General features: G+C 38.5%; 1 protein-coding gene across 1 annotated transcript in view; it reads right to left on the bottom strand.

Annotated features, from left to right (window-relative positions):
• Positions 1 to 5,733: 5,733 nt before the first annotated feature.
• The window catches only part of FAM193A (family with sequence similarity 193 member A), a 76,197-nt gene continuing 65,805 nt past the window's right edge, over positions 5,734 to 16,125 (bottom strand). Inside the window, exons 19-22 of the mRNA XM_014895251.2 lie at positions 14,953 to 15,183; positions 12,250 to 13,093; positions 9,377 to 9,458; positions 5,734 to 6,614 (exon numbers count right to left, since the gene is read on the bottom strand). Of these exons, the coding sequence (XP_014750737.2) occupies positions 6,521 to 6,614; positions 9,377 to 9,458; positions 12,250 to 13,093; positions 14,953 to 15,183 (1,251 nt within the window). The 3' untranslated portion in view covers positions 5,734 to 6,520. The remainder of the gene's footprint in view (positions 6,615 to 9,376; positions 9,459 to 12,249; positions 13,094 to 14,952; positions 15,184 to 16,125) is intronic.

Genomic DNA, 16,125 nt, shown 5'->3' with positions numbered 1-16,125 from the left:
TTATGTGGAATGGAAATGTTTTTTCACTTGCTAAGTAGAACACAAGGACTTTATCTGCAGACTCTTATAAAAAGTAACAGTAGAGTCAATTAAGAAATCTCAGAGGTGACCTTGCATTAAAGGATACAGGCAACAGTATTGTTGCTATGTTAGGTATAAGGCTACCAGGGCACACTTCCCCTCCTGTTTTCAATGCTTCCAGCCATTACATCTTCCAGTCAGCAGGTCTACACCACTCTGGCTCTGCTTCCAGCCTTGAAATTTCACTCAGAAGAGCAAAGAGCTCACAGCCTGATACAAACAACATATGCAAGTGAAAAGGCTGATATAATGTTACTTAAAACTTGGCTTTTCCTATTATTCTGTTAAGACCGCCGAAGAGGACCTCTTTTGAAAGCTGGTTATATCTAATTTGCCCTCATCTTACACAAAACAAACAATCCAAAAAACCATGAAAGACCTCAATTTAATTGCCTTTAACAATACCATGGAATTTATTTAGTGGTCAAGCAATAGTTAAGACAAAAACTTGTATCAGGACTTGAAGACAGACTGTATGAGACAAGGTATGTATGGTCAAATATTTGACTTCAAGTGACTTGATTCCTATGTTTTTTTCCCTTTTGGAAGAAGGTTTTGCTGTTTATAGGTTTCTAGCTGAAGCACTCTCCCAAGAGCTGACACAAATGAGGGGACTGAAGCATGAAGTCTGTTGAAGCAACAGCAGGCAGTAGTACACTCATCTGGTCTGATGAGTTCGGCATTGCAGCTTTTCTACTCCAAACCCTTGGATTCAAATCTTGTGTTTCAGCCACAAGCAAAACAACCTTGGACGACATCATGATGCTTGTATGCAACTCCTCTGCTCCCCCTAAACCAGCATGAGCCATTGTAGCAATTTGATTTGAGTCAACAGGCTGTTTAAGGAAAAGCAGAATGGGAAAGTAAGTCCAGACATCTTTACCTCAGAAAAATCAAACTTGTGTAAGCTAGTTGAGTGACATACTTGGTATGGAATGCATGCTAGTTTATGCAGTACCAGTGATAATTATTCGTGAGTCCATAAGTATAGACTTTTATTTACTCTTCCATTTGATACTACATGTCTCTTTCTTCACAGATACTGCACCTGCCCACTGTCTCCTGTCTCCATTGACAGCTATCTGGATGTAAGAATTATTGACAGTGAAAACGTTACATTGTCACGTATTCCTTCCCAGTTAATGAATCTGAAATTGTCAGCCTACGAGTATTACAGCACTGCCAGAGATCTTCATTTTACTTTTCTGCTCAGCTTCCAGAAAAAAATTATCAAGGAAAGGGAGTTTAAGAGTTGGTATGAGATTCCCAAATGCTCCTCACTAGCAGAGGGTTTGTTTTTGGGCAACTTCTAGAAAAGAAGTGTCCAGTAGGTCCCTCTACGCAGATTTGTGGCCTGCTGTACTTCTGCAACACAGACATACTGGAAAGAAAAGGTAGGTTAAAGAAACATCCAGACTACACACCTCTGCTCTCCTGGCAACTCTGCCCAAGGAGCCATTAACAACACAAAAAAACCCTGCGTATTTCTCATGAAAGAGCAATGTTAAAGGCTATGGGCCTATGATTCAAGTGTGAAAACCTGGATCAAGCCATTCTAAAATGAGACATTCAGACTAGTAGAAGGTCTTAAAATATCCTTGAGAAGAACCTATCAGAGAGGACACAATCAATATAACTCTCTTGGTTTCTCAGGGAGATAGAAATTGACACCATCCATTTTCAAATTCCATTTATAGTTATCTATATAAGCAAACCAGTAAAAGACTCAAAAGTAGTTACAGGAAAACACAGGTTTACCTGGGACATCTTTTTTGACATGGGTGTATGTAGATCCAGAGTGCATCAGTGAGTTTCTTTCACATCTCTAAGCACTGAGCTAGGAGAGGCCCAACTCTCCTAAAAGCAGCAGCAAAGCTGAAACTAAATACACAGACCTGTGAAAAACAAATGAGCCTCCTCCCCCCCAAAAAAGGGTTGGCCTTGCTACTTTGTTCAGTGGGGAAAACAGAAAAAAATCTTCCTTTCAATGACAGTTCACTTACATCAGGTGCTTGTAGAAGCAGTACAGTATTTTTATGGTTAACAAAATGACAAACAGTAACAGCTGACAGACATGTCGTTGGCCATTAGGAAGGCACTGAAAATCTGGAAAACTGGAATTCTTCTCAGAAGTCTTTTCTGGTGGGCGGGAAGAAGAAAGGAGAATATCAAATCAACACTTCTGTGACTTCATTTCAGAGAATTCCCCTACCAAAGGTTTGAGTCGTCAGATTTCCTGAAGGTCAAAGTAGAAAGAGCCAAAGACAACAAAGATACTACACACCTAATCTTGCTCAGATGTATGTTACAACAGAGCAAGCAGAGATTTTTTTTTTTTTTTTTTAGAATAGCTTCTGCAATTACAGGTCACACAACTTCATTTGTACTGGGAGACAGGTGAAATTGTGAATATTAATGTAAACATTTACTCCAGTAACCATCAGATTTCTCCATTATGATACAACACACTAAAGTGAAGGCAAGCTAATGTTTCTCTGAAATCACAGCAACTTGCAAAGCCTTTTTGAATAGCAGTGAGCACAACAAATGCCTACACACTCGACAGTCTGTATATGAATTAATTTTTAACACATGAATCTTTTCAGCCTGTGGTGAGATCTATGTTACCAGCATGCTGAACCTCAGCTACAGTTTTATGTACCTATGATGCCACACCAAAAAGATGTGCTGAAGATTTTTGAAGTCTCAGTTACATTAATTCAGGAAACAGCACTAGTAAATGCCAAGCAGACATCAGACATCTCTGTTTAAGAGTTGTCTTCGAGCATCCAAAATCAACACTCTTCAAGATACTCACATTTCGTGCAGTTATGCTCTCTTCCATTAAGGAAATACCTGACAGCACCACACCGCCAGATTCAGCAGCAGCACTGGTATCAGCAGACAGGCATAAAACAGGTATGTCACCAGCCACCTCCAGAACCTAGATTCCATCTTTCATACAGGTTAAAGTGAGTAAGGAATAGGGGCATAAGCTATACTACAGCTATCAAAGCAGGCCACTCTCAAACTTGGAATTATTTCCCCTTTCGACTCTCAGGAGAACTCAACTTAGTCAGTCATGATATATGACTTACAGAGGCCTCCTCTACTCCAAGTCAGCTTGAAATGTAATTGATCTGAAGTACACAAATACTAATGAGGTTGATTTATGCTTCCAATAACCCGTACCTCAACAGACTTCACTTACTTAATTTAGGCATTAAGAAACCAGCTGATAATTCAGCAAATCCTTAATAAAACCATTAATGGAGTAACAGTAACTAACTCACTTGCCAAGACCACAAAGTGGAAGAATTGAAGCCAGTACTTTTCAGACTCCTGGAATCATTTCAGTTGGAAAAGACCTCAGAGATCATCAAGTCCAACCTTCCAATCACTGCCACGTTACCACTAAACCATGCTCCTAAGTGCCACATCCACACATTTTTTTAATACTTCCAGGGATGGTAAATCCACCATCCTCTTCACAGCCTGTTCCAACGCCTGACCAGTCTTTCAGTGAATAAGTATTTCCTAGCATTGAACCTAAATCTCCTCTGGCACAACTTGAAGCCATTACCTCTTACCATGTCACTGATTACATGGCAGAAGAGACCAATCCTCACCTGGCTACAGCCTTCCCTCAAATCTCCCAGACTAAACCATGCTTATCTTCACTTAATTACGAAATTATTATCAAAAAAAGTATGATTTACCTTTAACTTCTCATCAGGGTGCAAAACATGAGAACCATAGACACTCCTTGGTGCTTTCTGTTTAGAGTGTGGGAACACATGATGCGTACCAATACACTACCATGGAGCACGTGGCAAATAACTTTGAAGGATATTACAAATACATACATTCCTCAAGTGCAAAAAGTACAACTTCTGTTGTATTCACCTAGGACCTCCAAAAAGGGAATAGTCATATTCATGTGTCACTCTTTAAACTGCTTTGTTAATAGGGAAGCCAACTTTCTTACCCAATTTCTACTGAAAACAAATGCTATGAGTTTTCTAGCACCATTCTTTATCTCAGTACTTTCAAAGCATTCCAACTTTAGAGAATTTATGATCAGCAACAGTATTCTCCCATGTGACATCAGATTTCCCAACCCACGTCTCCATTTGTTGAGACCTTTGCCATACTGATGACATGCACTGCCATCTTGTGTTACGGTTTAGAACTGAAGAAGTCTCAGAAGCTGGGTTTCACATGCTTCCAACTTCCACTGTTTCACCTGCAATTTCTTCCCCAGCCACCGTTCCACATGAGGAGTCTCTCCAGTAATGTTTTGTATATATATGTGTATATATGTGTACATATATATATACACACACACATATATATATATATATATATATGTATGTATCTTAAAAGCTAAGATCCAACTCAGGCTGCAACAGATGCAAGCCTCCATGATCCCAAGGAACAAAGTTCATTCTTTTCCATTAACTGATGCAGGTGTTTTCAAGAGGACACAGTTTTTTAGTTTTGCTGGGATAGCTGGTTCTGAATGACATGGATATCATCTTTTAGGTTTGAGCTGCTATTCCTCCAGCACAAGCAAACAAATCCATTGACACTGCATTGACAAAAAATTGTGAGTCTAAGATATTAATCCCTTCCTCAACTTTAATGTGAAGCAGAATAACTGATGTCCCTTTTATGTCCCTGAATTATATTTTGAAACAAGTATTGTTCCCAAAATCTCCTCTGCAAGAGGAGACTGAGGGTTCATTTACCTACAATGGCTGGGTATAAGCTGAGCAACTATATGCTGTGCCAGAAGCACACACTGGGATAGGAGCTCCAGAACAATAAAAGAGGGATGTGAAGTTGTAGATACTTCAGTGGTCAGCAGCCAACCAAACCCTGCTACATCCATCTCTCACAGGGGACATGAAAGCAATCATCTGTCAAACTTCTGAAGTCCAAAGCTGAGTGTACTTACATTGTGACTTGCAATTCCCAAGCCCAGGGGGTGGATCACAGAAAATTATGTGTTAACAAGTAGAAGAAAACAAACTGTGCAACGGTTCTGGGAAAGGACATTAATAGGCTTTGAAGCTGTATTGTACTTGTAAATATGTGCCGAGTGGAAAATCTGTTTTCTTTAAAAAAAAAACTGCCTTACAATTTGGGTATGGTCATCTAGAAGTAAAAAAGCTTCTGTTGTCTCTATTCTGAACAGAGCATCACAGAACTTCTCTAAGTACACAATCTTTATACAGCCCAAACTCCTAAATCACCCATCTTCTTTCTCACTGGGCATACTATGGAACTGCAAACCATTACTGCATTGTTAACCATTTACCTGACAGCAGCATTGAACCTACCTACTTCACTACTGCACTGCTATTAAACTGGAAATTTTTGCATTACCTTGTCTCTCACACATTATCCGCTGAAATAGAAACATTACAGTAATTCACAGAAACTTAGTCCCAGCAATCAGGAGGCTTCTTTCTTGCTCTAGCAGATAGTTTTTCCTATCATATGAGCTGGCAAACAGAGAATAAATTAAAATTGATAAGCTTTCACTGACCAATTTTGACACAAGCTGAAATTCAGTTTACAAAATTTTTTTGTTTCTTTCTTCCCTCCCTTTCCCCACTCATGCAGAAAAAAGCAAGACACAAGCCATCTGCCATACTAATGTATTCCATCTTTCAAAAAGAAAGACATGATTTTAATATTACTTAACAATATGTTAAAAAAGTAGCCAGTTAGGCTTCAGTGTTAATACAATTATACACTCTATAACAGATTTGATAGTGTGAGTACTGTTCTTTTTTAAATTTTCTCATTCTGCAAGTATTCTTACACAAGCTGGCTACAAGTCAGGAAGAAAAAAAAATCAAAACACAAATAGCGTAACTTGTACACTCTTAAACAGTAGATTGTGAAAGAACTGAGGGAATACTTGTCCCATAAGAGCCTCGTTTTCATGAAGTCATGTCAGGAGAATTCTGGAGCAGATGAAAGCACAACTGACTAGGTCCATTCCTTTGTCAGGAGTCAGAATGACAAAACATAGCTAGATGCAGAAGTGACAGGAGCCACTGCAGATGATGCAACCTAGTATTGGCCTCCACCCAAGCCTAAGCAATTTAAAGTCTCTGAGGCCAAGGCATTCAGAAGGAGATGGAAAAGAGCTATTGTTCCAACTCCCAACGGCATACAGCTACAATCAAGTAAGTCTCACTCACAGACTACAAGCACACAAGCTAACAAATTCAGGTAGAAAGTGGCAATTTTTCAGTCCGCAAGAATTATCAGGCCAAAGGGTTCAGTGCAGATCCACACAGCACTGGGGACAAGGCAAGGCAGCACTGGCTCAAGACCAGATAAGCTCTCAGCACAGCAGGACAGGTAAGTGGAGTTGTCGTTCATCGATTCCTGCAGGGTTCCCTCCCTGTATTGTGTCATTTCAATGTGCAGCAAAGGTGGTTTTTTTTAAGCTAAAATTGGACCAGTTGATGGAAAGTCTCTGCCTTGTCTGTCTGGCAGAATCCAAGCAGAATCTGAAAAGAGAAAAAAGCAATAAAGTGAAATCAATATACTTAAAAATCAAACCACATGTGTTATCCCTCATTTGGAGAGAAGCTCTCATTCAGAAGGTGAAAACCTCATAACAAAACCATACATTAAAAAATCCCTTGTCCATTACTCAAATAGATCATAAACCAATTATTTCTAACACCACTGCATTATCAGGATTAAGTCAAGGAGGTAGCAAAGAATGCTGCACATTCAGCAGCACAAAAGCAAGTTAAATGTCAACTAGAAACAGAAATGGCATTGCTATATTCATCAAAAATTTCAAAAGCATAAGAATGAGTGGTAGATGGTGTGTAAAGCAGCATCACCAAAGGCAAGGGACACTGCTGCTTCTCTTCCTAACACAGCAAAGCTACACTGCAAAGACCTAGGGAAAGGAGGTTTCTTTACAATACAGAAGATAAGTCATCCACATGCCTGGAATAAATCACCCCTAGAACAAAAATCCTTTGCTTTCACTGACCACAGTTTATGGAATAACTCTGGAAAATGTTGCCGCATGCAGGCCTTTCAGGGACTGTTAATCTGAGCTGAACAATTTTATTGAGGCAAGGTGTAGCTTGTTGAAGCTAAAGTCTGCATGACTACATCAAAGCAGTGCAAACCTCTCTCTCTGGAAGGTTACACTGCTTCTGTAACAACTGAAAGCCAAAAAAAGGGGGGCAGGCAGAAGAAACACAATAAAACAGGTACAGTGAAGGTTACAATCAGACTTATTTTGTTCTTTCTGTGCTAATGTTAGAAGCAGCGTGCAGTATTAATCATGATGTCAGGGTGTAATTAAACTATCCATCTATTATACCACTACAAAGCAGGAAGAAAATATGATGAATAAACTACAAGTGAAAAATATCAATTCAGTTGGCCTGTGCAGTTCATATCCATTCAGGGTTAAGAAAACAAGCCATGCTACTAGCCTTCCAACTATGCTTGGAATTAACAAATGGTAGAGAACCTAGGCATTAAAGGTGCCTCAATGACATTAAGTAGCTGCTTTTCTCCCCTAAAACAGCACCTATCAGGGCTTTTCAGACACCTTTTCTAAACAGGTTTCCATAAAAAAACTAGACAGTTACACACACTCCTTAACAGATGACAGTCAAGGAGTAGAGTCCACCAATTAGTGAATGGACTAGAAAACAGCATGCTTTAAAGTGCTAACTCTTTAGTTGGACTCACATTTGACAAATTTATCTCCGAAATTCAACTACATCTCTACAAATGTTTCATCCTGATGTTTCATATACTGTTTCATCTATCCTATTGAGAGTAAATAACTGATGAACAGAACTTCTCTCTTTACTGCAGAAACTGCAAACTTGAAGAATACTGCATAACAAAGGCTCATGTTATATCAATACTAGCAGTATCTAACATATGCCATATTTCATCTGTAAAACCTACATTTTGATTTTTTAAAAAATTCCTTAATTGGTACCACTCAAAAATAATTTTTAAGGCTAGAGACCATATACCTGTGACAGTTGCATTGTTGTGCTCATTGTAACTCCATAAATAATCAGATATATGCATTTTGTGGCAATAATGAGCAGCAGTTGTACTCAGTTCTTTGCAAGACCCAGACACACATTACATCCCAGGCATGTAGGCTATGAAAACTATATACATTTAGAAAAGAAATCCATACTGAAAGTCCTTCCTTGTAACAAATGGCTTGTGCTGCTTTGTGAAATACTACTGTTGAGTCCTAAATTATTTAATTGCAGGAAACAGAGCTATTTGTGACATTACAGATTTGGCTACCATAATGAAAGATTCACTACATGTATTCATGAGGAACTAGCATGACCAGACACCAATGAAGAACAAATTTGAACAGATTTTAGTATTATGGAAGAACACGTGCTATACTATTTACACACAAGCTGTCTCCTCGTATTTGAGGAACTTAGAGGTAACTAATACCACAGAATATTCTGACTTGGAAGAGACCCGCAAGGATCATCAAGTCCAGCTCTAAATATGATGCACAAATCCCAAAATCAACCAAAAAGTACAGAAGAAAAAGCTTTCACAAGCACAGGTTTGAATTATTCTTTTACTGCCACTGTACTAGGTCAGATGAAGAAGGTTTTGAACAACTTGTTCTAGTGGAAGGCGTCCCTGCCCATGCAGGGGCATTGGGAAAAGATGGTGTTTAATGTTCCTTCCAATGCAAGCCTTTCTATGATTCTAAGATAAGCACCTCCTCTTAAAGACTAGCATAAGACACTAGCCCACAGTTATACACCTCTACTTTATGCACAGTATAAAATTTCCAACTAACAGCTTCTGTAAACAAGGAAGAAACCAAAATGAACTAGACCTTTCTTAACAATCTGTCTGGAAACGTAAACCTAATCACTTTTTTCTTTGAAAAACATTAATCAGTATTTGGCCTGTGTGGCTAATAAAGGAAATATTCACATAAACTTTACTTATAAATAATGGTAATGGAGAAAATTCTTAAGGCCTTGATGAGAACCTGGGGGTCACAGATAATTCTGGGACTCGCTTCTGAATCTGTGCTGTTCAGCTACAAGCTGTGTCCACAGATCACAGCTTTGGTGATTGTTACAGTGCTCAGAACGTCAGCTGTGACTGAATTTGATGTGTTACAACACAGGCTTTTCTGTGGTGTGATGTTGTTTTTGCTTGTTTTACAACCATGACATATGAAAAGAAGCAACAACAGCTTTTATGCACAGGCATTACAGCACTTTACCTTTTAAAATACTCCACTTCTCGTTCTGTTTCATCCATTTCCACACTATCTAGATCAATGTCTTTGGGTAGAAACACATCATCTACAAAGGAAAAAGATGACACTACGTTAGATTCCACGAGGAAGGTGGAAGGAGAGAGGAAGAAGCTGCATTAAAGACGTCTTTGGAGAACTGACTGAACCTCGTGGACAATTCATTATTCATATTTAAACTGAATTAATACACACTTATAATTAAAAAGACACATCTTAAAACCTCTATGCCAGTATCTCTGACAGACTTGAAGGAGTTACATTGGTAAAGAAGAGATGATTTAACAGTAAATATACTAATTGCATGGGCTGCAAAAGATACCATAAACCTGGAATACACATAAGAGTAACCAAATCATGCAGAGGGCTTGATGAATCAATTAAACAGCTGTTTAATGCATGAAATTTTTGGTCTTACTGCTAAAAACATAGGCTCTGTGGTGACTTCTTTGCTATAGCTGAGGCCATACAATGTCCCAGAAGGAGTACAGCAACTCTACAACCTAGAAGTTACAAAGTATTTTTCTTTATAAATACTGGTTTTGAACTGTTTCTAGAGCTATCTCAGCATATGGCTCTCTTTTGGACTTTAAAAAGAAATGCATCAGAAACCACACATTTTTGTAGAAACTAATTTGAACATTTTCCTCTTGAAGTTTCTTTTTCACTGCACATACACTTGAGTCTCATTTCTGAAGTAGCTTTACAATACTTTTCAAAAAACAGGTGAGACAAAGAAAATAACCAAAACCTTCAAATACACACGTTGACTACAGAATCCTTGAGATTATGAAAATAGACAACTCATGGTAAAGACACTCATGGTAGTTTTACCAGTTGCATGTATTTGCTATTCAACTTACTTCTGAGGAAGCAGAAAGCCCTACAAACACAGGGCTTTCCTAGCTTTCTTGAGCCATTTTATAAGAGGGAGTAAAAATACTCTGCCAGAAGAAATTTCTTTAAGAAACAGAGATCTCACCAAAAGTAGTAATATTCACTGCTTTAACACTTCATTTGAAAACTCAGTTAAAGCCCCCTAGCTTTGTTTCCCTCTTTTTATGTTCTCTCAATTGCCCTATTTCTACTTTTTTTCCCCTCTGTGTTTTTTTTTCCTCAGTTCAACTTTTGTCTCTTTGCTAATTTGGTACATCAAGCCCATACCTTAAAAAAGTTATAATTACATGAAAAATCGGGTATTACAGTATCTTTCTTGTAGCTCTCAAGTCAGAACTACTTAAAGAAAAAATCCAGTCCCAAGTCTACAGAGCACAGCACAATTTTTTCTTGACAAATTCAGAAACATGTACCTGTATTTTTTCACATTTAAACATTAACTTTTGGAGACTGTAAGTACACTTGACTTAAGTAAGAGGAAAAAGAATAGTGGGGGCAGGGAGGACGACAAGATTCAGGAAGGTACCTGCATTCTACAATAAACACCCTCTTCCATATTTTCTCCTTCAAATGTCTCCAGTCTTCTCTTTCTGATCCCAGTTCTGGAGTTCTGTCTTACTCCAATCACTGAGTACATTCTTCTCGATAAATTAAAAGAGCCAAAACCCAAACATACCACCACAGAGTATGCACAAGCTAAGGTGTCAGAGAAAATGGTTCCATACTCTATTGCTGCTCAACTGACATAGAATGGAAATATTAGGTATCAGATTTAAAAACAAAGACAGTGGGCTGACCCAATCCAACCATGAAATCACTAAAAAATCCGCTAGCGCTTCCTGCAACCAGGAATTAGCTTTACATTTCTGTAACAAAGCTTAACAAATATAAGTACTCTAAAGCACTGGTAGAGACTGCCAAGGCATGAAGATCTCCTGTCTGGCTGTGCCTACCAGTCAGAACAGCAGTGAGAACTGGTGTACACTGAATTTATGCAACATGACCACTCAGCTACCAGGTGGGGAATGACAGGGTGCTCTGAGCAGACAGATATCCATACCATAAAACTGCCACCTCAACTAGTATCCCAGTAGGGACCAAAGAGGTGCAGGAATAAAGAGGTGCCCAAGAACAGCAGTTTGACTATTGTGCTGTCAAAGCCAATGGGCCAGACCTGTGTGCGCTTTCAGCTCTGGTATTAGGTGTTGGACGTGTTCAGGCAAACAAAAAAACTAAGTTGGAAATAAAATTATTGAAGTGCAACTTGCTTCACTTAATCTTCTACAGTTGTATTATTTCTGAGAAATAAAAAAAACCCCTGTTTACTAGAATGAATATGGAGAACAAACTCAACTTAATCAACTAATTAACATCCCTCTACAACTTTTCACTCTACCAAATAAAAAATTGTAAATTAGTTTCTGTATTCATTCACTTACCTGTTGATGTAATTAATATAAGAAAGGAACTATTTCCATGCATATTTATGCATAAATGGCCAGTCTTTGACTGCAGAATCCCCTTATTTCCCTTGCCTAAAGAGTAAGACCAACTTCATACTATACTCATAATGCTATGAAAAACAATCTTGCTTTTAAAGAAATGCAAAACGCATTTCAACATAGTATTGAATTAAACAATATATTTATTTTAAGCAAAAAAAGAAAGCCTGTCTCCTGGAAAGCCTAATGGACAAACCCCCTACAAAACCTAGAGCACATGCTTACTCATTTGTTTTTGAAAGCATCCTATACTTTTTTACTAAAACGCTATCCATCTCTTAATTGTTGCAATTCTGATGACTTGAGTTTTCTTGACACCAGTTTTTCAGTTTCTCTGATTTGCAATGGCAGGAATGCCTGAAGATAAATATGTCAGACATCTGGAATTAAATAGTAAGAAGAGAAAATAACCCAAGTTCTTCAACTTTCTTACACACTTACCAATGGAATTGTTGACTTTGTCTCCTTTTTTCTTCTTGTTTTTCTTGTTCTTGCCTTTTGGTTGAGGAGAATCTGCAAGTATTAGCTTATTATTTTGCTGCTGTTCACTTGGTGACGGGGATTCACTTGTTACGGGTGCTTTCTCTTCCTTTACATGGTTCAACTGCTTTTTGTTGTTATTGTTTAATTTCTTCTCATCTTTTTTAGGTTCTGCAAGTGTTGGGAGCTCTGCTGCTTTTGCTTTGGATTCTATTTGGTTTCTGGTTTTAGTTTGAATCTCAGCTGCTTTGGGGGCTTCAACAGGCTTTTTCACTTGTTCAACACATTGTTTGTTCATCTGTTTTAGTTTCTGCTTGCTGTTTCCTTCTTTATGTTGATGCATAATATCAAGCAGAAAAGAGAGGGGCTCATGCTGCTTTACACTGCCCTCTTTCTGATAAAGCAGCTTCGAGTCTCTAGTGTTGACAGGATTGGACAGTTCACAGCCCGTCTCTAGAACTGGCCTCTGTTCTGTGTGATTCACATGCCTTGACAGTGAACCAGCTGAGGTTTCCATCTTTTCTGATTGCTCAAGGGTACCATTCTGAATGTCTTCAGGTGCATTTGGGACAGGTTCCTTCACTGCCTGGCAGTTCCTAGTGAGCAGATCTGCCTTTGGACAGTCCTTACTTGTTCTCTCTTTCTTCTTTTTCTTTACAGCCCGCAACTGCTGAAGCTCTTGGAGCCGTTGTAATTCCTGTTTCAGTCTCTCTTCTTCCTCTTCCTCACGCCGCCTCTGCTCCTCCAGCAACTGGTGATGCTCCCTCTCCCTGGCTTCAGCTTCAAGTCGAGCTTTCTCTTCAAGCTGCAAAATAACAACAGGTTTATTGAAAGTGACAAATATTTTGGAAATTAGAGCTTCAGGGATTAATACTACTTTTCTTTAAGAACATTATAAATCCTAGGATGTGAACATATGAACATACTTCATCTGTAAGTTGGCAGAGCAAGCAAATAAGTATACAAAGGCTGCCGTTTAAAATACACTACAATCCTTTCTCTATTCACATTTTCTATGTTTCTGTAACTCATTTGACTTTTTAATATCAACTGTTGATTTTTTTCTTCCCTACTGCTAAGCCTAACTTCATGTCAAAGTTTTCTATAGCCACAAAACATTCAGCTTTCTTCTCAAAGACTGCATGTGTTTCTAAGGTAACTCAAATTTGCCTTTACCTGTTCTCTTGCTATGGTAGCAGAGCTGCTCTGTTTCAGAGACCAGTAATGTTAGGAAGAAAAATAATTAAAAACATTCTGCACCAAAACACTAAGCAAATAATAGTTATATTAAAAGTTGTCAAAAATTCTAAGGATGGCAGTTTTCCATTGTCAGCCATTAGTTCATTAACCAAAACAAAGACATAAGGGATTTTGCTAGCCATTACTGCCAATGCCTAAACTTTGCTGTCCAGCATTGATCTTGCATCATTAGCAAAATGAAACAGTCATACAATGAGAACAACCCTGACCATTTATTTTCCTGCACATTTAGAGGCGTCTGTATGGCATTACTTTTTCACAGTTACAGAAATCATTCAAAAAATGAGAATTACTCATGAGAATGATCCTGTGGGAATTTTCCACTTCTTATGATCAAACTGCACTGTAAGAACAAAGTGAATTTAGCACTGCAAATTTTACAAAGTTAATTTTATTTATAAATAATCCACTAAACCATCAATATGCTGAACAAAGCTGCAACATGAACACATAGAATTCAACTTGTGAACATTAGGTCTTCCAAACCCATGGAAGCATTTAAAGAATGCAGAAGTAGTGCCAGAAGAAAATTCACAAACAAGAAAATATTTGCAGTGTGATCACATAACACACTTACCCAAAATCAAAAATATTCATTTATACTTATGGCTGATACTTGAATTGCTCTAAGAAAAGGTTTCCTGCCTGTCCCAACTTACAAGAAAAGCCTATTTCCTCTGTTATTCCTCTTTCGTATTTCCTCTATATTATCCTCAGCAAATACTGTTTCCAAAAAAATAATTTCACTGCTGCACATTGGAGTTTTTTAGAAATCTTTTTTGCCAATTTTCATTTGAAAGCAACCTGTAATTTCTTCTTCCCTGCCGCCTCCCTGCAGCTTGCCACTCCAGCTTGGGATAAGCCTTTGTGTCATCACAAGGAAAATCACCTAACATCTGTCAATCAGGACCAGCAAGATGTTCAGTGCAATTATCCTAAAAATACCAAATCATAACTCTTCCTCTCTCATAAAAGCACTGACCTATGTTTCCTGGTTTCCTACAGCGATACTTTATCAAAGCCACTATCCCAGTACAGAAACACCGACTTCACAACTTCCCCCGCTTTTAAATGTCAATGCTACAAAACAGTAACATTTGTAACATTTCTGATACTCAGAAATAACCTTCTGAAGTGTGGGAAATTCCAATATAAAGCTGACTTGCACCAAAACACATGACAATGGCATTTTGAGGAATCCTCCCAGTTTAGTACGTAACTCCTCAGGTAGCACCAAAACAAGTAAGCCAGTTGCATAAAAACAAACTGGCAGTGTACCACAAACTACACAAAAAACAATTACAGCATGAGGATAAATCACTGTACAGTGACAGTGGCATACTTAAGGGGAGTGCACAGATTCAAAAGTGTGAGGTCTAGGATAAACATACTTTTACATCTTACCTTTCTTTGCTTATGCCTGGCTCGCTTGGCTGCACGAGAACTGCTTACTGGTTTGGTTTCAGAGCTGTTTATAAACTGTAGCAAGTCTTCCACCTTTCGATGGTCAACAACACTTTCCCTTTCAGAGATCTGATCTGGTTTTTTCGGCTGCTCCTCTTTCCTTTTTGTTAAACGTAAACGAAGCTTTTCTCGCATCTCTGCATAATTCCTACTGGTTGGTGCAGCTGGAGGCTGAATGACACACAACAAAAATTGAGTAACTAAATAAAAATATGTCAGTGACTTAATGCTTTTGAGATTTTGAAATTTCAAAATACTCTCCCTTCAAATAACATGGGAGGTCCAAACCTGACTATCAAACTCATTGTTTGTATGTGAACTTAAAGTGTATTTAACAGGCAAGAGACCTGCCAGACTTGGTGCTGGCTTCTGAACTATATTTTACAACTGAAAGAACAGCTATCTTGAGGAAGATGGCATGAGTGAGAAGACAACAAGAAACCTCTAAAAGCAAGAAAAAAAGACTTTTATTTCCATATTCTCATGTGATTGGTATGCTGTGCTTGGAAATTTCAAAGGAGCAGACACTGGCTCTGTTTTTATTTCCTGTGAAATCTATTTCAGAGGTTGAGCTACACAAGACTCTGGGCTGTACCTGTTAAGGGCTGACTATCCTGCACAGAAACCTGCCAATATACCCTCCAACAGAGTCCCATCAATAACAACACTGCTGCAAGTGGAATCCTTGCATCATGTTCCACATCTGTATTCCCAACTGCTGCTCCTGCCTCTCAACTTCTCATTGCTTCTCCCCCTGTCGATGCTTTATGTTGCACCTGTGTTCTGGCCTTCTGATGTTGATGGAATTCTTTTGCACTTTCTCACACTCTTTCTGGTGAATATTCTGGTTTTGCATTCCTCCTTGGAGGAAGAGAGAATTGAGGGACATGTGATGAGCTAATGGAGTGAAGAGGTCTTACCATCACTGTCCAATCCATGATCATAGCTGCAATTCTATAAATAGACATGTAATGTAAATAAAGTTCTCTTTTCCTGCTTGACTTCCTTCGAGTCAGATGTGAGTCTGTCATTCTGTGACAGCTTTACCCTCTCTGCTCCTGTTACCAGACCTGCTGCCCATCTGTTGGCAACTACTTCAGTTCAACTCACTAA

This window comes from Sturnus vulgaris, chromosome 4, assembly GCF_052056855.1.
Source record: "Sturnus vulgaris isolate bStuVul1 chromosome 4, bStuVul1.hap1, whole genome shotgun sequence".
NCBI classification, from domain to species: domain Eukaryota; kingdom Metazoa; phylum Chordata; class Aves; order Passeriformes; family Sturnidae; genus Sturnus; species Sturnus vulgaris.
Note: the sequence above shows the minus strand (reverse complement) of the source record. Positions and strands in the feature narration are given on the sequence as shown.